The sequence below is a fragment of the Blennius ocellaris genome (assembly GCF_963422515.1).
Source record: "Blennius ocellaris genome assembly, chromosome: 12".
In the NCBI taxonomy this organism is placed as follows: Eukaryota; Metazoa; Chordata; class Actinopteri; order Blenniiformes; family Blenniidae; genus Blennius; species Blennius ocellaris.
In genome coordinates this window covers 14685866-14712618 of record NC_137661.1, presented here as the reverse complement: position 1 = coordinate 14712618, position 26753 = coordinate 14685866, and the positions used below count along the sequence as shown (strand labels likewise).

The 26753-nt window shown below is 39.8% G+C and overlaps 1 protein-coding gene across 1 annotated transcript in view; it reads right to left on the bottom strand.

The window, feature by feature from the left end:
• Nucleotides 1-26753, bottom strand: part of cacna1ea (calcium channel, voltage-dependent, R type, alpha 1E subunit a) — a gene marked incomplete at both ends in the record, with an annotated part of 87506 nt that overhangs the window by 41125 nt on the left and 19628 nt on the right. Inside the window, 3 exons of the mRNA XM_080505880.1 lie at nt 12196-12335; nt 12536-12631; nt 22270-22576. Of these exons, the coding sequence (XP_080362006.1) occupies nt 12196-12335; nt 12536-12631; nt 22270-22576 (543 nt within the window). The remainder of the gene's footprint in view (nt 1-12195; nt 12336-12535; nt 12632-22269; nt 22577-26753) is intronic.

Genomic DNA, 26753 nt, shown 5'->3' with positions numbered 1-26753 from the left:
ACTAAAAGACGGGGGGTTGATTTAGGGTTGATCCACAAACAGAAACTATGGCATTGAAAACAATTCGGTGACTCACTTAAAAAAAAAGAAGAAAAAAGCAAAGGAGGTGTATTAGATGCATCATCGACAATATTCTTTATTGAATATATATTTTCTCAATGACGGCATCAAAAGTCCTGGAGGTCATGCACAGCCTCCGGTGTCTCGTATTTCACTTTATGAAGAAACTCACCTTAACATAAAGCATCTTTGGCTGAAAATGAGGACAGCGGGTGTTGCACTTCACAAGATATGCGCAGCAGTTCCATCAGAGCTGCTTTACATTCAACTGTGTTTTTCCTAGAACCTCAAAATATATGGGAAATATATGTAATGCCACATTGGCAGCATATCTGGATTTCTTTTTGAGCAGATGTGCGATAAGGGTAATTATTCTCCTCAAGGCTGTTACTTTTCCACCAGGAACATACATACATTATGGTACACAGCCATTAATGATTCAGTGTGTTGATGCTGGCACCGTTTTTTCAGTCGCTTGCATCAGAAGTAGAAAGTCAGTAGGACTCAGCAGGAATATAGACCATAATACATTGAAACTAAACTGGAAAAACTGAAGAATGTGCCGAGAGTAAGCATTAAAAAAAAAAAAATGCAATCTGAAAATCTAAACTGCTCCCATTAAAATGTAACCAATGTTATTGTTTGCTTGTTCTTTTTTATTGTTTGTATACAGTGGTATAGTTACGAGGATGGTTGTCTCACATTAGTAATCTATGTGTGGCAAAGCCTTTCTGAGTGAAATGTGCATATTCTTCCTTGTCATTTATGCAGTTTTGCTGGGTACTCTGGTGACTTGTTGAGTCTAAATTATATGTAGCTTTGAATATGTGTAGGGGTGATGGCCTGCTTTTCTGCTTACTGCATTAGCGCAGTGATGGCCTGGCAGTTCATCCTGTCATTCGTTCAGTGTCATATAGGATAGGCTCCAACTCCTTGCAATCTTATTTTAAATAAAGTGGGTGTAGAAGATGGATGGATGGATGGATTATTTGCTGACGGAAAAAAAAAGGTGGCGTTGTGACACTCAGTGAATGCTCAATATCTGATTTAACAGCGACGGAGCAACACAACCGTGTCTGTGAAGTGAATTAGCAGCTGAAGATTTATCCACAGAATAAAGGTCTTGGAGAGCGAAAATGTCAGAATTTTCAGGACAATCAATTAAAATCACTTCTCTTGGCCTGCAGTGCTGTGGGTGGTGTGTGAGTGTGGGTACAGCGGATTGTCTTGACAGAATAAGGAATGGTGTGGAGAAACTACTACAGCGCTGCTCTGGTTGGTTTAGTTGACGTAAGCCTCTCTGCCTCCCACAGTGTACTCTCTCAATTTTAACACCCTTCCTCGCTGAGCTTTATTATACCATCTGAATTATATAAAACACACACACATGCACGCACACACAAGCTGAAAGCTAAACTTTCACATGCGAAATATGCAGATTTTCTGGTTGGTACGAAAGATCAAATATTGTTCCTCCAAAGATATAAACACAGATACAGAGAGATACAGACCAAATGGTCAGGACTCATCAATCGGGTATCAGATGGATTATTGGTTTATGTGTCATTTAACTAAATGTTTGCTCTCTGGCGAGAAGGAATTATTGATATGAGCTAATTATTAATTAGCCATATTTTAAAAAGTAATTAAGGTGTAAATCAAACAAAATTTTTAAATAGATAGAGAATAAAAGAGACATTAATTTAGTACAATACAGTACAAGTTTGTTTAAAAAGAGATTTTTACTTGATGGTTGCCCTATTCATGTAGGAAAATCAATCACAGCAAACTACAGTATCTTCTGTCAGTTTACAGAGAATATAATAAAAACAGATTTCCAGCCAAAGGTATGAAGACTGGAAATGAGATACATTCCTAAAAGGTCACACGACATCTTAAACCGACTGGCATTTGCAAATTGATACAAGGCATGAATATGAATTTTAAGCCTCCGATGCCTGGGAGTGCGTTTGGATCCTGTTCTTGTGCTCCAACACTGGAAAAGAGCTGAGGTGGTTTTTCTTTTCTTTTTGAGGCACTTCAGTTTTGCATCTGGTTATATCGCAATGCAGCATGTGACCATCGTTGGTGTCTTTTTGAAAGCAAAGTATGTGTTAAAACATTGAGAAGGACAGTGGACAAACTAATGCTGGGTTCATCAATGATTATGAGAAAGGAGAGACAAAGCAAAAAAAAAAAAAAAATGGTGCAAATGGAGACCTGCAATTACTTGTTCAATCTTGATAAAGTCAGTGGGACACAGGACCACCATAGTTGACAATGTTAATGAAGCAATTAACAGATCTAAGCCCCCTCAGTATATCTCTATAAAAACTCTGCGGACCCTTTCCACAGTCTGTGATCTGTTAATAGTGAAGAGAGATATTGGCAGAGAGCTTTCAAAGGTGGGAGCCTTCAAAACAAAACAGACAGACAGATTATGACTTTCCTTAAAGTGTGTAAGGTTAGTTTCATTTTGTCAACCTCAGAGCAGAGAAAGGTTCAGGCCCTCCTTGTAATCCCAGGCAATCAAACCTTTCTACCCAGCGACACTGCCACTCGTTACTCCCTTTCATTCATGTTGATAAGATTTGGCATGTGATGTATCTCATAACTTCTAGACTTCTGGAAAAGCAGAGAAATGGATATCCGCACCTATAGCCTGCTCAGCACGATGTCCCCTTTGACTTCTGCAGTACGACGGTCTCATCACAAACGAGATTCCCCATGTCTTATATATTTGTAAGACGAGCCTCTCAGTTCATCAAAACATGTGGAAATATTGTACAATTTCTATTTGGAAACAGTGGAAAGAAACATTTTCAAAAAAATAAAATAAATAAATACAGGCATCTGAGCCCTAAAAGAGGGAATCTTTTCTTCCTCAGCTATTATTGTAGAAGATAGTAGTACCTGTGGAGTACAGTGGAGTGTGTTGTGGATGTGCTTCTGTCTCCAGGGTTCACATTAAATGGATATATTTTTTTTAAAAAGGAATAAATTGGACTTTGGAGTCCTGCTTTATCTCAGATCAAAGTCAAATGCAACACGCTGGTTGCTGGCAATGATACCGCTCTGGTAGCAGAACCTTCTGAAGTGGATGCTTCAGCATCAATGACACAGTGACAATGAGCAAACAAACCCCGGGCTGCCGTGAACATCGGTCACCAGCAGTGGGGATCTTTTTTGGAAACCTCAACATCTGCTGCGAAGGTCGCACTCACACAGTATGCTCTGCGCAATGCTGCCGATGCTAATCTGTGCTTGATTAATGGGAACATCCTTTCATGATGTGATTTCTACCTCAGCCAGATTCCAGCAGAGATCAAAGTGAGCTTTCTGCAGGTCATAAGCTCTAAAAGCGGACATACTGTCTTTATGTGAGTCATCACCAGCAGGACCTTCTGTATCAGAACAGAGCTTGATTTGATGCCAGTAGTTTAACCAAATATCTAAATGGTTTGTGCATTAGTAAATAAATCATTTAAAGTTATTAATTAGTGCCATGACTATGAGCAGTGATTATCTCTCTTACAACGTCTTCCATCTGCACTCTTTCATACAGTACAAGTGTTTGTCAGAGGCTCAGGGATAATTAATTACCAACATCTTTTTCCTTCCACCAGATAAAGACTGGAGCCACGGGTGTTTGCTGGGGCATTATATCATAGAGAGCCAAACACAATATCCAATAATTGTCTTTGTTTGACAAACTATCAGGAGAAAACTGTTTGATCCGGATGTTTGATCCTCAGAAGATGTTCTGGCAAAATACAATAAAAGTCACAGCTAAACAATAATTGCAGTCAAGACCATACGCGTTTGGACATCTTCACATTCGCTCATGAAGCTCATTATATTTAAAAATAAATTGTGGATCCAGCTTCAGTTGCCAATTCACAGCTTTGGATACGATTTCATACATTGAATAAGAACCAAGTGAAACATCTCACTTTGAACCTGCAGCACCCAGATATTAGTGCTAAAAACAATACAATATGTGACATCAATATGAGAAGAAAATGGAAATGACTGGATAAGAAATAAATAGGATAACTTGCAGGTTGCAGTGGAGCTATTTTTGGACAGTGTTTGCAGTGTTTTCAGCCCACACATCACTCAACTTTTCTTGGTCATTAATAGAGCATTCCTTCAGAGGAAATGTGTGATTATTATTAAATTATATCAAATTGGTAGGTAAAACAAATATGTGAAAAGCAATTAGCCAAATAGATGACTCCAAATCATAATAGAAGTTATCTATTATTTGGGAAAAGCCCACAGGTAATGATATACAGGTCATTCGGGCCAGCAGCACCAAATGTTTTAGAAAAAAAAGGGGCTGACACAAGCAAGTTGTTGTAAGGGGAATCAAATTATTCTTTGTTACAAACTCGGAGGAAATTCTACAATTAAATCACAGGAAGGCGTCTATTGTCAAAACCAAGAAGAGATTCAAGGTTAAAAGTATTATGCTGCATTATATTTTCACAAATTGTCAGCTCAAAAATTAAATTTGCAGGGAGATTGGCAGGTCAAAACTGAGAATTGTTCTTAATTTTTCTTGTGTTTTGGGAGGTTTTACTCATAAATGGGATTAAATTTGACTTAAGTTCAAGTGAAGAGTGAGACTACTTTGATCATTTTGTAGCGCTTCATCTTCTCTCAACAGATACCACACTTGTTTGAATAAAGACCCTCCACTCCACACAGCCTTTGATTCACGACCCATTCAACCTCTTCATAATGGGTGTAAATGTAGCAGGAAAGCGTGGGAGGGAGGGCATATAGGGAAGAATGAGCTTGTAGTAATAATATGACATCGCAGTTGCACCTCCACTATTACACTGAGGCTGTCATCTGAATGTGAGACTGACTCACCCACTCTTTTTTTTCCTATCACAATCAAATACATATTCACTTTTCACTTGCCTCAATATGCAAAACTAAATCCAGGTGTAAATTAAGCCATAGCCGCTAACAATGCAATGTTACTTCCCTGTCTGTCTCTTAGACACCCCAGAAATAAGAATATGTTCACATTTCCACTTGACTTCCAAAAATGGAGAAATGTTTCTTTATCTGTGGACTAATTGTAGAGATACTGACCAGCAGGACCGGAGCTAGTGACAGCCTGACCCGGGGCAGGGTCCTCAGTCACCACGGTAACAGCTCTGGGGGACATATTCAACCCTGCTGTGTCTGAACTCATCAATCGATCAGACAACAGATGGAAAATAAGACTGGAGAGGACACGTCTGCCCGTGTGTGTGTGTGTGTGTGTGTGTGTGTGTGTGTGTGTGTGTGTGTGTGTGTGTGTGTGTGTGTGTGTGTGTGTGTGTGTGTGTGTGTGTGTGTGTGTGTGTGTGTGTGACAATTTGATATGGTTGGTTTGAACAGGTGTATGAACGCCAAGAAACACATAAGGGTTTTTTTTGGCAAAGAGACATACAGTAGTGGCACACATTTGGTTCATGTATGCTTGAATGCACACACACACACACACACACACACACACACACACACACACACACACACACACACACACACACACACACACACACACACACACACACACACACACACACACACACACACACACACACACACACACACACACACACACACACACACACACACAGTGAAGGTGTACACATGTTATCTTACTCTGAGATAATAATATGAATGAAAAGACGGGGTTCACAATTGGTGGCAAACAAGAGAGAAAATGGAAATATTGGAAATTGCACTGATTTTATGTCCACAGCACCTGTCATAAAGTACATTATCAAGTATGGAATCAAAGAAGCAGAACTCTATAGTGGTTACATAATAATATAAACCCCATGGTAAGAGTGAAACCAGTCTCCCAACTCTGTGCATCTATACCCTTCACAATCCCCAGCACTACTTTAATTAATTGAGTTAATTACTATTTAAATTGTGGCTGGATGAATGGATGGATGGATGGATGGATGGATGGATGGATGGATGCATCATGACAAAGACCCATTTAATTTGCTTTAACAAAGATTTCTTATCTTCCTTTTCCTCACAGCAGTTTTATATTTACAATCTTTTCAGACAGATTAGCTCTTTTTTTGACTCTTGTTCTTTTGACTCTTGTTGATCAAAAGACAAAGCATATTTCCTCAACTTCAACTGTTTTCACAGTAAAACAGCTGTCGGGTCTTAACACTGAAACACCAATTGTTTCTCCAGTCTCCTTGTTTCCTCTCTCATCGACTGCCTCAAAGCTATCTTCATCTCTCCCAACCCCCCAGAGGATTTGGCACATAGTGGTGACACAAACCCGTGGTGGGCGTCGACCCTCTGCCAACTCTTGCCGGTCTAATGGAGGGCTTGCCAGCAAATGAGACTGCAAAGGTGCCAATTAGTGCATACGATTACGCATCAAGGACCCTTCTTACATCCTACAGCTTCGTCCCTCACGTTTATCCTTTTTTTGTCTACACCAGACCTTACTTTGTTTTTCTGCCGTTGTGTTTTTCCTGTTCACACCTCCTGTTTTCCGACTCTGCCACACAGCTCTCCATATCACATACGGAGCCATGTGTGGTGACCTGTGAGGACTCATATAGCCTCCGTTTACAAACTTCTGCCACAACAGTCCTCAGATACATGATAACAGCCTTTAAAGGAAACAGAACATGCCATCTGGTTTTTCATACCCCCCCCCCCCCCACTCACTCTTTCTCTGTGTGTAACACAGGCTATCTTGAAACACCATGTCAGCTTGCTGAGGTAATCATGGCCTCCAGCATTGACATTGTTAGTGAATGCTCCCATAATTACACATATTCTCACATAACATTGAGTGACTCAGGCTTATTCACAGTGGAGGGCCTCATATGCTGTGTCGTCTGAGCAAACAGTCGTGTGTCAGACCTCCACGGGCAAATTTATCAACATGTCTGTTAAATTGGAGGTTTCCCACCTGTGTCACTAAAAGCAGTGTATTATAGGCTTTAAAGACTAGATTTAGTTTAAGTTTGCTATAATGTCATTAGTAAGTCAATGTGATTCAGCAGTTTGGACAGGTTAAGTGACTTTTTGCTAGACATCGAGCAGAAAGTAATGAATAACAATTGTATATGTAACCAGAAGCCCCAAGTACAGTGACCTCATAAGATAAATTATCATCAGCCACCATTTTTTGTTTAAAGGTCTGTGCCCAAAATGACAGTATACGTAACAGCTAAAAACACACTTAACGAAGGCCGACACATTTATTTCTTATTCTATTGTTTATTCAATCCAAGTTCCCTCTTTTCCACAGGGTTCTAAACTAATTAGAACTGCTTTATTACTTTTTTGCACAGATGGGAAAGGAGAGCATCCAACAGTCCAATCAACTTGAAATAAATGCATGTATTAAAATGTCAGTGTCGCTGGGAGAGGACTCTAGAGAGAGGTATCTCTCTCTGTAAGACGGTAGAAAACAGACTTGGTAACAGAACTGACATGAAACTGAAACCTGGATCAAATAAAAGACCAGGCTCGTGCTTGTTCATAGACCGTGACGCTCCACAACCCTGCAATATATAACCACTAATCCTCTCTGAATTTCATGATTAATAACTGAAAATTCAGTTCTGATCTTATCTTAACATCTTAAGATAAGATCTTATCTTAACATAATCATGTTGAGACTGACATTGTTAATCGCTTTGTTTTAATGTGTTTATTTGCAAACCACTATAAATTGCCTTGTGTCTGAATGTTGCTATGTAAATAAACTTGCCTTGCCTTGCTGTTGAGCTTTAGAAAGTTTTTTAATGTCCAAAAACTAATATATGAAATACATTTTATCAAGGAATCAATTAGCTTTATGTCATCAGGAGACACAGACACATAAAAATGTGTGCTTGACAAAGAATAGCCTCTAAAATAAACTTCTCAAAAAAAGTTTGAAAACATTATTTCAGTCACTTATTTCTTCTCTTTAATAATACAAATTGGTTTTGTATCATACATCATTGGAAAGCTTAATAAGTCACCTTTACAACAAGGTATCATTTATAACGATCGTGCTTTCATGGAATGAGCAGCACAGCTAAACGTGTGGGTAGCCCCCTCCACAAATGTGCCCAAATCCCCTGCAATATTCTCCTGTTGGTATTCACTCGTGTTAAGAGTTTCTTGGTGGATTGGATGATTGCACTGTCCCACACCAATAAGGAGAAAAAAAACCAACCAAATTATGTTGGCAAGATGTTGTCTTCCTGGGACGCCCAATTCCCAGGCTGTCTTTGACTTCACCAGTGTCAAGGAACTTGGTCCTAAGTTTGGACACGGTACCAGGGCGGACACCAAACACCAGCTTGCAGTTGCCCTACTGCACAGGCCTTACCCTGAAGGGACAGATGTGGCATGTTGATGGCTTGGAGCAACACAAACTCAACAATGTTGCAGGACCAATGCAGACAAGTGCTGTCAATTAGGTCAAAATCAGGTTCCAGTCACACACCTGCTGGCACTTGATGCTCAGAACAAGAGTGAATACCAACAGAAGACTATTGCAATGGGTGTTTGGCACTTTTTTTTGAGGCACTACCCACACATTTTGCTGTGTTGCTCATTTCACGAAAGCATGATCATTACAAATTATACCTTGTGGTAAAGGTGACTAATAAGGCTTTCCAACGATATGTAATACTGCAACAATTAGTATTATTAAAGGGGAGAAATAATTGACTGAAATAATGTTCCTACACTTTTTTACCTCAAAGAGAAAACCATCGGATTCAAGCAAAAAAGTGTAACATACTGGATTTGGTTGGCTGATTAAGGGCGTTTTGCCTTCTTGTAATTCCCCTTTTTTCTATTCTTGGGGTGAATTGGTTTTGATTTCTTCATGTTTGTATATTAATAGAGAACAATGAATAAAGTTCTTAAAAAAAAGATTAAACACAACTATTTCAAGGCATTTCATACGAATGCTCGATGAGAGTGATGTGTTAAGATGTTAGGACGCAAATGTGTAAAACATGGTCTTGTGCTGTCGTTTTTATTGGATTTTAAAAGGGGAGATCATTAAAAGCCAAAAAGAAGCTGTTAAAAAAAAAGGGAAAGGAAAAAGGAAAAAACTTTTTATAAACTGAATTGAAAACATTTTTAGAAAACAGGTAGATAATAAGATGAATGCAAACCATTTATACCACAGTGCTCTCCATCTTTCTGACTGTAACGTCACCCCACTATACCATAAAGTGACAAAGTAATGACTTGACTGCTATCACTTCAGACCAACATTTCCACACCCATAAAATATAAATCATAAAACATATTCCATGGTTCTATGGTGGTCCAAGTGACAAAAAGATTAATTCTTTATATATATATATATATATATATATATATATATATATATATATATATAAGAGTCTGTGTTTACTGTATATTTCTGCCACCGTCGATGACTGTCCGCGTTGCCCGTGCCAGACTCTCTAATTGCTATCTGACAGACAGCACCGGTGACTCATTTAATAATATCAATAAATCTCTTTTTCTTCATTCACTTTCTAATAGGATTGCAAACCAGCAGTGATGGTCTGTAGCTGAGTGAATTTCTCCCTGCATGCAAACTGAATGGCTTATGTGCTGGTGAAAAAGAAAGAGCCAGCGAGACAGACCGAGGACATTTTCATTAATGGATCTTTGCTGTGGCCAGAATGATAATTTAGTGAGAGGATTTATCTGCAGCTCACTTCATCATCCTGCATATTAATGAAAAGAAACATGGAAGGCTATTTCATCTGGACTTAATATTTCTTCTCCCTACGTCACAAATGGTAGTCCAAATTCAAACCATTGCAGACAAGCCTGAAATAAAGGATTTCGTTTTTTGTGTTTTTAATTTTTAAGAAACCAAGCCAAATATATAATAGACCAAATGAAGGTTCAATAAGCAGCAGAGAAGAATCAAAATTCCAAATGGCAGAATAGAGATTTAGTGAAATGGTCAAAGCAGCCTTGCAGTAAAGTAAAGTCACAAACCATTATTGTGCTGTGAAACTTGTTCCACACCGAAATGACAATTTTGATAATACGAGTACCAGAATAATAATCTAAATCACACAATAATATTAAGAATGATAATGAAATAATAATGAACTATTAGATCACCCTATATATAAGCAGAATGGTTTTCACAGAACATCAGTGTGGCATCGATATCATATCACTCCGAAAAATCTAAATCTGTCTGAAGAAAACAGAAGCCCGATTAAGTGCAGCCAACAGATTGCCATAGAATGATTTCACATCAAACCTGAAATTACTCTGATTTTCCACAGGCACAATCTAATAAGCCAGTTTTTGAGAGCACGAGGGAAGACGCAGCGCGTCATGACACAAAGGAAAATGATGATCTGGCACAGAAGCTGACAGGAGTATCGAAATCAAACAAGAAATGAAGAAAACAGGAATGACCTGCAGACGTTACAGAGACACAGAAGGGGACCTGGCATTATGTTGTTTCTGGGGGAGGAGCGTCCACAGTGACCCATAGTCTGTTACACTACATGATAATTGACAAATCTTGTTTTATACCAACTCAGCTGTGCAGATTCTGTTTAACAGAAACGAATTGAGCTGCAACAACAAGTTTTGAAGAGAGCAATGATAACGATGACATCTAATGATGTGTAAGTACGAGTAATTCTCAGTGTAAATTGAGGGTCATTTGACCTATTTTTGCCCATGGAAAGAATTAACTTAATTAAAAAAATTATAACAGAACACAAGCAAAAAAAATAATATCTCACTTCGCAGGAATGATAGAGTAAACAGATGTGACGGCGTTTGACCTGATCAATTGTAGGTGACTCCAAAGTGTATCTCTTGGTACCACTTCAAAATAACAGAGAATGGCACACGGTACAGAGCAAATATATAAAAATAAAATATATATAGCCCCTCTGGTCCTTAACATGCCACGTGATTACTGCTGTGTAGGTGCACAAGTTCACATCTTTCTGCAGAATCGCAATCGCTCAGCCACAAACAACTTCTCTGCTCTCTGCCTTGGGGTCATTTATTATAACTGATGTTCACATTTACTTGGCTAAAACTTACTGTGGAATCGTTCCATCTCACAAACGTGATGCATAATTCATTTTTTTGTGACCTTCACTGAACCTTTGCGAAGAAGCCTTTTTTTTTTCCAAATGTGTTTTACATCCATACTTGTTTATATACTTGTTTAGTATTTTTACATACATCATCTTGTTACATTAATGTGTTTCCAACTTCTTCAATGGAGAAATAGTTTTACCCAATAATGAAGTTAACTGCAAAACTCCTTTAAAACATTTTTAGCATAAGCAGGACTAATGTTTTTAGACATGGTTGAAAATATTGTGTTTTTTGTAATGATCGGAAGATTGTCATCATTATTAAGCAGCTTGTTTGAAGGACTACTAGAATTGTTCACATGCATCAGTACAACAGGAGGGGCAACAGGGAAACCAGAGAAAACTGTGAAACAAAGGATGTGTGTAAATCTTCAATTTCAGAAGGTAACTTGCCATTACTTCTTGCTTCTGAGTGCAGATTATACAACTAAACAACCTTCTTATAGGATTTTGCACTTTCATTAGATTATGATAGAGGCGGCTCAGTTGGTAGAGCAGTTGTCTCCCAATTGGACGTTTGCATGTTCGATTCTTATCTACGCCATCTCCACATACCTTGGGAAAGACACTGAAAAGGAATCTGCCTTGCATGGCAGCCGCCTCCATTGGTGTGTGAATGGGTGAATGTGACTCACGGTATAAACCCTTTGCAACTGCTCAAGCAGTGAAAAAGCACTGAATAAGTGATATATGTCCATTTAACATTTACCTTATGAATTTCTGAATAAACTTACAAGTTCTTATGTGCATCAATATTACATTCAGCAAAAAACAAAGAAGCTTATGAATGAACACCCACAAAAGAAAAAAAAACACGGGTAAAACAAAATTCCAATACAGAAAAAATTATATTTAACTGTGCAACTCTTTGGAGTGAAGAGAAGCTCAACAAAACTGGATGAATCACCAGCTCGCTCAGTTAATAATGCTAAGCTTCTTCCATAGATTTCAAACATGCACTGCTTGTTGGACTCACCCGCTGAGGACGACAATGAAATCCATCACATTCCATCCATTTCTGAGGTAGGAACCTTTATGAAATACAAATCCCAGGGCGATGATCTTTATTCCCGCCTCAAAACAGAACATCCCAATGAAGTAGGGCTCGGTCTTCTCCTGTTGGAGGAAAGTAACAGAAGCCAGGAGAGCTGAGTCATTATAGCCTGTCCAAAGAAGAAACATTTTGCTTTCATGAGAATTTATCAAAAGCAGTGATGAACTCGGTTGCAGGTTGAAAGACTTCACATCGAAGTGAGAGGTCTGCATGCATGTGCTTTGTGTGCATGTGTAGATATTTTCACGTGTGAGTATCTCACCAGTCTCTTGGACATTGGGGTCTTGTCTTCTCCGGGAAGGTGCTGCTCCAGAGCCAAGACGATACAGTTGGCGATGATGGTAGTGAGAATCATGTACTCAAAAGGAGTGAAAGATTAAAGTTAAGGAGCATTTGAAAAAACATAGTTTTGGCAGTCTTTCATAGTGTGCGTATCGAATGAATATTTTTTACGTTCCCATTGTAAACCACCATAAGAAAGCATTAATTTATCAGCCTCTCAGCACCAGCTCAGCCCACTGAAGCTTACGTCGTCCAAAGCCCTCCAATTTAAATGATTATAGAAAGCAGTTCATGAATATATATCTTTATTTTCCTCAAAAGCAAATGTTTTTGTTCATTGTTCAAAGGGCGTAAATAACATTCATCAGGGGCTATATTAAAACTAGGTCTTGTTGCAGCTGTGAATATTTCTAGCAGTAGGTGTGTGTGTGTGTGTATGTGTTGTATAACCATGCAACAATGCGGCTCATTGCCGAGTTCAAATCCATTTAGAGCAACAATAAAGGTCCTCGGCAAAGAGAAGTCAGCAAAATAAGGATTTGACTATTCAAACAACACACGTTAGTCTTTTAATTCCATTGTTGTTGGTTTGTGCTTTTCATTAGGTGTGTTGATATTAGCAAAAATATAGAATGTAAAACATATCCCTATCTTTTCAGAAATGTATTTAGTTGACATAAATGACAGTTAAGAAAATATAAACAGAAAAAGCTCAGTTTGTGTTACACAAACACAAAATTATATTTACTTGCGAGATCACGACACTCTTTTAACTATGTTTGCAAGGTGAACTATTGTCTTATGTAAAGAGCACCAACCACATGTCATTTACACCTAAAAAAGATTAATCACACTTAGCAAAGGAGTTGTAAATTATAAATAAGCAAGGACAGTCATGATAAGACTATTCGTTAAGAAACAGGATCAGCCTGAACGGTTTCAGGCCCGAGGGTTAAAAGCATAACAGACACAGGCTCAGGACTTTATCTCAGGTCAACCCAAGAGGGACACACACACACACACACACACACACACACACACACACACACACACACACACACACACACACACACACACACACACACACACACACACACACACACACACACACACACACACACACACACACACACACACACACACACACACACACACACACACACACACACACACACACACACACACACACAGCGATAATAAAGGTGTATCAGGGGTGGATGAGCACGTGTGCTCAAGATGTGATCCTATAAATGGGGTCCTTACTACAGCCGGCACTGTGAAGCCTTTATCGGTTGTTGGTTCAACTCCAGTCCCACTGGGGCTGAACTAAGCCAGAAATGTGTACTTTATCTCATGTTCTGCGTGGGCAGTCACCTCTATCCTGGTATATGCAAGTGGAGAGAAGGGAGCTTAAAATCTGCAGAGACACAGAGGGAGGGTGGAGGAAAGAAAACAGGGAGGGATGAAAACAGCAGAAAGTGATAAGGGAGGATGAAAGGTAATCGGTGAAGGAGAAGAAGATGGTTATATTGAGGACCAGAAGCTTGCGAAACAATAGGTGAGGAGGAGGAGGAGGAGGAGGAGGAGGAGGCAAAGAGACCAAATCAGATGGACACCGGAAAGATCGATATAATGCAAGCATCCAGCGGGGTGACTCAGGGACATGTGAGAAGTTGATGAGAAGTTAAATAAACAGAGCAAACACAATCTTACTCCCACCAGCCTTCAGGGGTTTGGATTTAAACATAGGCTGCGCCACAGACTGACTCAGTGGATTTTGAAAAAAAAAACAATGTCCTGGCAGTAGTGGCAGTAGTGGCAGTAGCCAGTAGATGCTAAGTTGTTAAGGAAAATTGTGTTGATGACATTACTGTATAGCTCAAGCTTAACGTCCTTTTTTTTAATCTCTTGATCTGCTTCCGTCAATAAGCAGCCTCACTTACATTCCAACAAACACTGACAACAAGCTAAAGGAGAAAGAGTGATATAAGAAAGGGGGGTAAAAGAGAGAATAAGAACAACATTACAAAAAAAGAGAGGTACCCACAGCAACAGACCTCCCTCGCAACTAAAGTCAATGTTACAGAGAATTTCTGGGGAGCTGAACTATTCCAGAGTGAATGGCAGTGACAGAACACTGGCATTTGTGAAAATACTCACATTTGTGAAAATTCTAGTGCCTGAAAGGTCCAGAATATGAGAATTCCAGATTTTGTGAAATTTCTTGAATTCTGGAATGTATTGAAATGGCCATAAAAAAAATAAAAAAAATAAAAACACACCAGGGTGGAAATGTTCAATATCCAAGTTGTTATAAAGGAACACTCACTAAAAGGGTAAAAGCTCATTTTACCAGCAAACTTTAACAAAATAAAATAAATAAATGAATTTAAAATTAAATTAAAGTCAAACAGAACTGCCAGCTATCACACATCAAAAGTGAATGCAGTAATTACCTCTGAAGTCACACTGTGATCGTAAGCCGGTTTTGACTTCTGCCAAGTAGTAATTTAAGGTCATTATAGTTTCACACAAAAAAACAATATGTGGGATGAACAAAATCTCAGCTCATCTCATTAACACGTTTTGGGATCTCGAGCCAGTAACAACATTATCTTTGTAAGAGGTGGATACTTATTTAGAAATACATCTATATTGATTTTTGAAAAACGTCACACATTTTATACCTATGAATTTGAATTATGTGACATTTTATAATTGCACTACTCCAGATGTTACAATTGTACATTAGATTTAGTTACCAAAAGTGCTTTAAAAAATTTACGAACTCCCTGGAGGTGTTATTAAATCCTCTCTACACAGAAAAAAAAACATAATCAGTGTTGCATTGCTGAAGTCACAAACTCAACAAGTGTGTTTAAGCAAACCTATTTCCCCCTCCTCGGTGCTGTTCGTGCTGTCAGACGATGTGTGACGTTAATCATGGCGTGTCTACCAGGTTTAGCTGCAAGGTGTCTCGTGAGCAATTCTGAGGCACAGTGACGCCGGCACTCTGCCTCGACTCCTCAAACATGCGAGTAAAAATAGACATGGAGGCAGAGTGTGATGCCCTGTGCATCTGTGAATATGCTCTAGTCCTGATTGGATCCAAGCCCCCGTGATTATTATTACATGGAGGTGAAAATCAAATCGAATCACGGACATCTGAGCCTGGCTGATTGAAATTCTGAGTTACTTCTGGCATGTGCATTTTTGAATGCGTGTCTCGTGGCAAGGAGCATAATAAATGCACAAAGACTGCCAGGTATATGAAATACAATGAGCTCTATCAAAGCCTGATAATAACAACAGTGATTCCCTTTGACCACAGAGGGTTGATGGCTGCTGCTTGGAACAAGATGGCTGCTGCTGCTGAGACAAGCTGGGGATCTCAGTTCTAACTCAGCAACATATCCTGACCAAAGATGAAGAGAAGATGACAAGAGCATTTGGAGGATGTGAATAAGTCATTAAACTTCCTGACAGGAGAGTTGAGTGCTGTGGTTCAACAAAAAGACCTGTTGAAGATGATTGAGGAAATGCGGCGACTGAGGGAAGCTCTCCGGGAAAAGGATAAGAGGATTGAAGAACAAAACAAAACAGAGTGGATGTTGTCGAGCAAAATGGATGACTTGGTGATAACTTCTTTCACAGTGAAGACATCCCACTGGACAGCAGAAACATAGCAGCCGGTCACACCATCCCTCAGAATTCTTCTATAGTTTGATCAAATACTGAAATCGTGGCGCACTGGAGCCAGAGAACATGGAAAATCCACACAGGAAAGCCCCTGAGCCCAGACTTGAAGTGGTTATATTGTGTTAGCCGCATAAAAGCACAAGTTACACTGAAGAGGATCTTGAAAGAGTCACTGGTTGATTACAGCTGAAGTGTATATGCTGCAATAACTCTGAAGTTAAAAATAAACACAATGATTCAGCCAACAAGTGATTACACACCCGAGAAAACAATAATAAAAAATACATTTTAGACAAAATTCTTGAATAATATACAACTTTAGATGTAGCAAGAATTCAAAATATATTGATATCCTTGAAGCTTTCACTATATGTTATATCCAAGTAAACATTTGATCTCATTTTAATTTTACTTACATGCCGGAGTTGTTGTCAAAATGACTTTTACCTCTTGGTTGTGGTTGGACTGTCCTAGGAAAACGTCTAACATTTGTTGGAAACCTCAGAGGCAGATCCCTTTTATTTTACAAAACAAAATATTATATAAAAATAGAAACCCAAGCAATAAATTAAAATAACATTTTGAGAAATGAGAACACTACCACCAGGGGCATACAGTTCATTTACAGACTAATTTTCTATTTTTATTTTTCATGCAAGGCTGCAATGTAGTTCATTTGAAATGAATGGCCTTCACCAACTACTAGCCGACTGCAGAGACATATACAGAGAATTCACAGCCTGATCCACCCTGAATTAAATCACCAATCTGTGTACTTCCAATTCCAATTCAATTGAGGGAGATGTTCGAATCATAATCACAGATGAACCTGCCACCCTGTATTAAACTTGACTGCTCAAAATTTTTCCAACCGGCTCTGGCATGATTATTTCTATTTGCACCAGTGATGAAACAAACTATTATATCCAGCTATCAATTATTTAGAGGCATACCTTCTCAATGGGAAACTTCCCACAGCAGGTGATCCCAGCGGGGATCAGACAAGAGGAGCAGCTGCAGGTCCTCAACAGACTGCCACACTAAAGTCAGAACGTGTGCTTCATTAGCAACCCCTCTTCCCTGCCAGGACCAGGCCGGCAGGTACACAGTCAGATTCACACATCCACGCAGACGTACGTTTAAACACATCCGACTAACGCGAACAAGCGCTGAGAGATGCAAGAGGGGCTGCCCACTCAAATATCAAAACATGGTGAAATACACTCTTGTAAACTCACATACACACCACTGTGCAATCAGCTCGGGAGGCCGCTGGATTATTCCTGAAGTGATCGTCTGCTGTTGTGACCGCAGCAAGTTGTGCTCTAAACAAAAGGCTGACCTTTACAAGAGGTCCTGCTGAGGTGTGTGTGTGTGTGTCTTCCCGATACTGGCTCCACACACTAGGGTAGTTAAAGCCATTTCCAGGTGAATTGTCAATAATAAATTCCCCAGAAGGGAATTAAAGTTTTTGGTGAGGATACATTTCAGGGCTCGTGGTCGGCCTGAAGGGAATTAATGCAAGTTTAACAAAAGATATAACAAAATCATGCCACTATTTTAAAGATCTTACACATCATCAACATTTCTTTCTTTTCTGCACATTATTAGTTATTTCTTCATTATTTTATTCAATGTCCAAGTTTAATGAGGTAAAATATGGTTTGAAAATCAATGTATATACACATACACACATGCACGCAATATCCAAATTGATACGATGATCAAGTTTTAGTTTTAACACAGGGTGAAAAGACAACCAAACTGTGAAAATGAAAATTTATTTACTCCATGAATTTACCTTTAAATTTAAATCTTAAATCTTTTTAACAGTTTACTCAGTGTGTGCAAGTAACAACTAAAAGGTCTGCCGGTTGCCTGGCAACAGCACAGTGACGACAAGGCTCCAGGATGTCAGTGCACCGGGCCAAGAAATTGCCCTGCACATAATCCCTGATGTAAAACCTCAGTCTGAACAAATGAAAAGTGAGACATATGTGTTCATACATGTTAACTCTCTTCTTCCGGCACTCAACGAAGGCATTCACTTCTCTCTTCTCTCCTCTCCTCCCTCGTCTCCCCTGCTTGCCGCTCCTGTCTTGTACTATCTCATGTCAGAATCTAACAAGAGCCTCTCTTTACAGCCCTCTCCGAACCTGGGGGACCTGGAGGTCGGTGTGTTTGGCGATTCTTTCCATCGAGGACATGGAAGACCTCTAGATATTTGGATTCATGAGAGCAGGTATGCTGCTGATTAGAGCTGGCGGCTTTCTGATCTGTCGCAAAGTACTGAAGACGCGGGCAGCTGCGTTGGGGAGCTCCCCATCAGCTCCCCATCGTCACTGTGGGACTGTGCCGAGCTCTGGACGCTCGGACGCATGTGATAAACGAACTCGAGTATACGCAAGACTTTTGAATGTTTACACGAAACTGGGACTACCTAGGAGAAACGCAGAGCTCGGCTGGAAGGATAAAGAAATGGCCACGATTTTGAGCAGCATGAAAGACCAGAGACACTCAAGGACGAGAGGAATCTGAAGCCGCCCTGAACAAAAACAAATCTTATCTACATTTGGATTCCCTCAGACATCCAGACACCATGGCTGGTTGTTTTCCTATTTCCCCTGGATGTGCTTGTTAAAACGGAGGCTCTGCCTCCCCTTCCCTGAAAACTTCTCACACCTGGCCTTCTGAGGGGAACTTGTCTCTGTTCAGACCATCAAGGTCTTCTCATGACAACCGATGACGGACAGACTGCAGAGATAAGCAACAGTACGTTTCACCGTCTTCGCTCCGCCCCATCCCTTCCCTCCAACACAGAGGCTGTTAGAGAAGATGGGCTGCACGCCTGCAGAGGCAGCACGCCAAGACACCTCCTCCTATCGGCGGGCTGCAACCCCCCCCCCCCCCCCTTTGCCCCGTGTGCCCTTTCTCGAAGATATGTTGTAATCTGTGTTGATGCTTCAAATGTGCCTGAGGTGTTTTGTTGTTTTTTTTCCAAATTACAAACTGTTCTCCTTCAGAGCAGAATCTGAAATCTGCTTTGTTTCCTCCTCTCCTCACCTCTTGTTGTCTCTCTTTGCCCCAAGCTACGTATGCAATTTTGTTGTACGTGTACAATGACAATATAATAAATTATGATTCTGATTCTTCTGATTCTAACTGGCAACATTTAAATGTGTTGTTAGGCAAATTTCTCCCCTTCAGACAGACTGACCTCACTGTTATCCCTTCTCTTTTCTTCTTTTCGCAAATGACTCTTATTCACAATTTTAAATATACAAGACTCGTACTAGAGTGAGAGTACCCACATTTCCTAGAATAATATGCTATTTCCGTAATTATATTCACATTTTTAGAAGTTTTAACAATGCAAAAAAGAAATGTTTGTCATTGGGCAAAAATAGGGGCGATTGAGTAAATATGTGGTCATCATGATGCTTTTGACTGTTGAATTGATGACAGGAAATAATACGTCACTGATGGTCCTCAAATACAAAGGTGGTTACATTGCTCATGTGTGTTTATATTTACAGTGTGCATTATTCATGCACATTTATGAATGCTTGAGAGTTTGTGCTGCGAGAATAATCACTTTTAAACATGGAACAGTGGAAAAAGATAAAAACGCAGGATCTTTCAGCTCAGCATCAATCTCTCAAAACCATATTAGAAAACAATGCAATAAAGAATGACTTGGTGAGTAATGACTAGCTGTAACAGCATATGACACAGCGATCAGACATCATTATATATAATTCTTGTTAATGTTTGTTAATCAGATACAGTCAAGCTCATTAGATGTAACAGGACACTCCCTCCACAACTGCACATTAAGCTGGAGGTTATTCAGTCTGGCTGCTTTCTGTCTGACCACCACAGCACAAACAAAATATGTCAGTTTGAAGCCAACCGCCTTCTCACTGCGGAGTATGAAAAGTACCTGTAGCTACAGTTATACAATTATTACTGGTAATGAATCATCAACACAATTACTTAGATTATTAATAATGAGATAACCCACCTCTCACTTTAACCCAATTCCCTCTAATGCTGACTGAATGTTGCCATTTTTCTAAGAACAGTACAAGGACACCAAAATTTTAATTAGCTGGTTTGAAAACCTTTTTTGTTGTTGTTGTTTTTCAAATGACCACTGGCCTTATCAAATTAATTAATGAAATGAAATGTAATTTAATTTCTATATTAAATCAGCTGTATAAAGATAATGATGTGGAAAAACACCAATTTCATTCTCTTTGCTTGGTTTTCAAATCAGCAGTCAGTCAGTCAGTCAGTCAGTCAGTTGATGAATGGAGGTGAACAATAGTCACCTGGCCTGGACACCTGGGGAGCTGGCAAGCACCAGAGATTTGTATGTAATCATTTTCAGCAACAAGGGGGGAATAGCAGGCTCTCGCTTTTCAGTAAAAGCAAAATATGTCATTACATTTTTAGAAAGCAAAGACATGTTTAGTTTAGTGAAGGCCAGGATTTGGGCTTGTACTGGTGAGATCTATGAGACAACGGACCTTCTGTAATTCATCATGAAATAGTAAAAGCATTTCACTCATAGGAAATCCGAACAGATTACTTGTACTTGATCCAATCTAACCTATAATTCCAAGTTTGCTACTGTCATTGGAGAAGTAGTACACAATTGTATGGAAATGGGTCATCTCCCAGCCATTAGAATTGGTTCCATTTAGTTTATGTTTAACTTATCAGTGGAGACAATTTTTTGGAAGCAAAAATGTTGGATGTTGTTGGATCATGTTGTCTAAAAAAGTTTTATGGCTGAATTAAAGGACTCCAGTCTTCTTCCAAATCACTTCCCACTCTGACCACCACTTTCTGCAGTATACATCTAATATCATAACTCATGCAGAACTGATATATTGCCTGAGATTAACTACTTTTAACTATGGTTCAAGAAAACAGTAAAACCATACCACTTAAAATAAGTCAGGAGTTATGATAGGCAGTGGTTAGCTGCGTTGCCTCACAGCGATCAGTTCTTCTATTTAAATCTGACTTGTGAGAGTTTTCTCACCGTAGACGAGCTTTTCCAGTCGGTTGGTGACTCTAAATGTACTGTAGGCGTGAGTGTGAATGTGCCGTCTGTTACTCCAGGATATATAGTCCATTGAAGGACTGGCGATATGTCCAGAGTGCACCCTGCTCTTTGTCCATGTCAGCTAGGATTAGATAATGTGGTAATAAAAGATGAGTGAATTGGTGTGTGTGTGTGTGTGTGTGTGTGTGTGTGTGTGTGTGTGTGTGTGTGTGTGTGTGTGTGTGTGTGTGTGTGTGTGTGTGTGTGTGTGTGTGTGTGTGTGTGTGTGTGTGTGTGTGTGTGTGTGTGTGTGTGTTATCCCTCTGATGGGCTGGTAACCTGGCTCGCCAACACAGTGACCTCAGGTACCTGGCAGCCAACATGTACTTTGAGAATAGTCCTCACAGCATGTTGAAAACATACTGGTAAATTCAAATTTTATTAGAAATTCTAATTATTCAGGAGGTTTGTATAAAGCAGCCCATTGTATTTCTCAATTTCCCCTGACGTTACTTCTCTAGTTTATAATAGGTTGCTGTAGGTTTCCCATTTACCATGTGTAGCCTGGGATAGATTTCAGCCCCAAGAGGCCTAATATGATCCTATCACAACCACGTTCAATTCAGGGCTGGGTCCTTTCTATATGGGGTGTGTATCTTCTTATGAGTCTGTGTTCTCTCAGTCGTTGAGCAATAATCCCACCTAAAAGAGGTAGTGTGTGCTGTCCATGGTGCTGATATTCACCCTTAACTATGTATTGTGGGGGGAAAAGAAACTTTTAAACTAAATATATGTGGGAAATTCCATATTTAAGTTTAAAAAGAAAAAATAATAAAATGCAGTGTTGTCCTGACATAGAGAAACTGGGTTCCGGGGGAAGTATTTTTTTAATTTTAAGTCTAAAGGTGGTTTGTTTGCGAGCTGGATAACAGTTTACTCACCACTTTCTTTGCACATACTGACTGTGTGTTTTCACCGTGAAGCAGAAAAAAAGGATATGGCCACTCAATGATTTTCTTGGCGTACTTCCTGACCACGTTGTCCTCGCCAAAGATGAAGAGTGACCTGTTGACTGTGAAGCAGTTCTCCCTGACCGGAATAGGGTTGTACAGTGCCATGGTACGGGCACGCTGCGCTTTGGTTTGCTTGAAGGCTGGGGAGATGCCACCTGTAGACACGGCCGCTCCATCGCGGTTCCGGTTGCGCTCAGACCCTCCTTCCCCTGAGCTCAACAAGCCCGGGACGTCGTCTCCGAAACGGGCCATTCTGTCAAAAGCAAACCACACGGAAGAGAGAAAGGGATGAGAACGGTGGACGGAGCAGGGCGCGGCGCCGCGCTCCGTGTGACGGCGTCAGTGTGCCAGGATCCGGCTTCAGTCCATCCTTCAGGTTATCGATGTAAACACCGCGATCGGTGCTGCGAAAGTTCAAAACCAATCGGTCCCGTGAGGCACCGCGTCGAAGCGATTCAAGTGCGCCGTGCGTAAAAGCCGCAGAAATCCCCCCCAAAAAGTAATGCAACTTCTCTTCATTCAGTCATCCGTTCTTTCAAAAGAAGCCGTGAAAAGTCATTCATTTTGCTCCGTTCCCCACCCGCCCGCCCCCCACGTCAACATTAAAATCTCCCCAGAAAGCTGCAACAGGTCCCGCCTTCAGCCATCCTCAGTCCCTGGAGCGAAAAGCAGGAGGGTCGATCCATGGGGTTTAAAGTAATCTACCAACAGTCCACAGACTCATTCAGCGCACATCAGCCCTGTCTGCTCTCGCCCCTTTCTCTGCTGATCACCAATCAGGAGCACACCATCTTCTGACTGCACGCGTGCGTGCGTGTGTGTGTGTGCGGGAGGAGGGGAAAATTGTTCTTCCGATCACATCCCCTCGCAAAATCAATAAAAAAAAAAAAACGCGCAAAACTGTCATCCGCGCGTCACGCAAGGAAAAAGAAAGCAGCGTCTGCGTTGTGCGGCAGGATAAAGTCGGACGCGTCTCCTCCGTACCTGCGGTGGACAGTGTCACCAAATGTTCCAGGATGAACGCGGCTCTACTAACCTCTGTTCAACCCGGTGCACAGAGTTAACAAACCGCGCACTGACAGGAAACAATAGGAAAGAAGAGGTAAACAGAGTCACGCTCCTAATCAGTGAATCCCCTATGGAATGGAGCGATTTAGATGCGTTTCCCAATCTTACAGCTATAGTATGAATAAAAATTTGACAACATGTCAAATGTGTTGTTTTTGCCAGGACAGATTTTGCAGCTGGTTGGTGAGTTTTGGTAATTAGGTGTTAGGGACAGCGGTGAGAAGAAAAATAATGAATTTATTTTGTTGGAGATTTGTTGATAAATCCAGATTGTTTTCAGCTGAGATGAATATGCCACCTCAGGTTTAATGCGACCAGAACATGTTAGATGATATGTATGGCATCACTCTTTGTCATTTAAAATAGAGAAATGATCAATACTCCAAATAATTTTTGGTTTTGCTTTTTTAATATTAGGAATCTAAAATAAAATTTTCTTATGCAGCTTTTCATATGTAGTTATACATTTCACAAAGTATTTACAATATTAAATGAAATGTTTTCATTCCCCATGGAATTTATCAGCCGACTGCTTTAGAATTTTGATTAAAAAAAAAAAGTTCTTAATATGAATATTTTGGTTCAATCACTCAATTAGAGTTGAAAAGGGACCCCAAACCCATTTTTTAAGACCCTTTTCTAAGTTGATCTTTAAGATTTGGGAAATAAAATGTCACCATTTTATCAAAGCTGTGTCACAGTCAATGGAGACATGTCCTTGGTGTAAGTGGGGAGCCCATCTGTCTTTAATCATATTGGATAACCCTTGTAGCCCCCAAAGACAGCCACCATTGTTTGAGAAAAATTGAATAAAACACAAACACGTAGATCTGGGGTGTCAAACTCAAGATCATCGAGGGCCAAAGCTCTGCACGTCTCCCTCCGCTGAACGTCCTGATGGTTCATCACCATGTTCAGCACAAAGCCAGATAACGAGCTGCTCATTGCAATCAGCTGTGTTGGAAACAGGGAGAAATGCAAAATGTGCAGGGCTTCAGCCCTCGAGGACCATCGTTCCACACATGTGATGTAGATAATACAAACAGGAAAGGTATGACTAGACATCTTTTTTTGTACATGACTACACTTTAGGGATATTTCTATACATATCTGAGCTTAAAATAAAATTGTATTTCTGTCTTTTTCCTCCACTGTTTCAGTTTGAAATACACACAGAGAGGAGAACTGCAGGACGAAAAAAAGAAATTAGTAATTAGTCATATACTAAATCCCATGTCCTGTCAGTGTGGCAGTGCAAGTGGTGGCAGCTAATGTGGCGAATAACAAATGATCCGCGTCGTGTAGTGAGACTGACAGAGGAAAAAAAAAAGAGATGCCCGATAATGAATCTGAGTGTGTGTCGGAGAGATGTCAACACATTCTCATAAGTGTGGAGAACACAGCTGATGACAGCCACGGGAGGAGCTTTCCATTGTGCAGCTGTAAAAGAGCCGATCAAAACACACACACAGGCAATACAATCGTCACATGTCAACATGTCACAAGAGCTTCATAACCACTGTTACAGTGCAAATTTCAGAATTTCATTCATTCATTTCAGGAACTGTACACATTTTTACAATTAACTTCAGTTTAAGATGGCAGTTTAATTTGCAATTGGTGTAACCAGCGGAGAACAATGTTTGATATGAGAAACTCCATGGAACAGGATTTATAAATTAACCATTTTGTGAATTATATTGTTCTGTTCTATCCATTTTGGAGCTAAACTTTCTTTGGAAATTTTTGAGAGTCTTGACAGTGAAATCTTGCATCAAACTGTTTGCTACCTGACTGGCACCCGGACGGTCTCTATAGCAACAAGAGATCTGCTGAGACACAATGTGAAGATTTCACACACTGCCTGGGATGTGAGCAAGAACTTGTGTTTTTTTTTTTGTTTTTTTTTTTTTAAACTTTTTTTCATACTTAACACAGCAACTGTGTCGAGAAATGTGTATGTGTTTGCACAGCTGTCCTTGTTGGGACAAAGCATTGATTTCTCGTCACTGTGGAGTTTACCTCAAACAGTAAAGACAACATTAGTCATCATAACTCAATAATGGCTGTCGCTAAAATCAACCTCATTTCTATTTTTCTTCTCGGCTCAATTAACATTTCAGATGAGGAGGAAGGTTTGCGTTCATATCAGAAAAGGTGCTCCAGTCAATGTAAGCAAGCAATCACCATGAGAAACGATGCATCAAGAAAAAAATCAATACTGATGCCAAAAACATAAATTAGGCTTTATAAGAATAAACTATCCTTCAGTAAATAATTAAATGTATGCATTTATTTTCTAGAACATATTCACACAATTCAAAGAGACTAAATTTGATGCAACAGCTGGACCAAAGCATATTCTATGTGCCCAAAAGCTCAGTGACACTCTTGTCTTGTGTGTTACATCTCTGACCTTTGTGCACATGCATTTAAGCCCAAGGGGGACTATACTCTATTGTTTGAAGTTATTTCTAAACAGTTTTTCAAGAGATGGTTTCAAATATACACTGTGTGTCACCGAGAAAGGGAGTAGAAAAGAAAAAAAAACTGTAAAATTATATTCTACAGCATCTCCAATGACAGCAGAATGCCTTTTTTTTTGTCATCAAAGAACTGATTATAAAGTTTTGTTGTTTGCTCTAGAGTGAAGCCAAACAGCCTGTTGACATCGGTCTGGCAGATAGTCCACCACAGCTGCTTTTGTTCGCAAATTCAATCTCTATATTGTAAGAGTTTATTTGTCAGTGCAAAAGCAAAGGAGCAGCTCAGTAAACATCACATTCAACTTTGAGTTGAGGACGAAATACCGCAAAACCATCAGTTGCTGGCTGCTTACTACTGACGCTGTGTTCGTTTATTTTCAGTACTGCTTTCTGTCTCTCCGTGTGCAATGGCCCTGAGGGAAACTTCCTGATTAAATTTTTCCTCCCTACCACAGGCTCACTCTTTTTAGCGGAGTATATTTGCACCTGCTCTTTAGAGGCAAACCCAACAAAATAAGCTATTAAGAGCGCTTTCATTCCTCCGTATTTATTGACAGGGCTTTCCACAAATATATACGTGCAATAAGAGATGTAGTCCCTTATAGGCTGAACTTATAGGCAGACTGTTTGTTTGTGCCTTCAAAATAACAGAAAGTGTAAAAATACTGGATGAGTCAGAGCTGTTGTTTATTCAGCCGTCACTTCGACCGAGATGATTCCAGTCAATTCATTTTTAAGCTGCATTTATTTTATTTGTTTGTTAGTCTGCTGTTGGGTTTGTTTGTTAGTTTTTTTTAGTTTGGTAAATTAGCTTCATGTCTGAAGGGAAGTCACATCTGTTGCATATAATTTCATTGATATTCCTTATAGCACTAT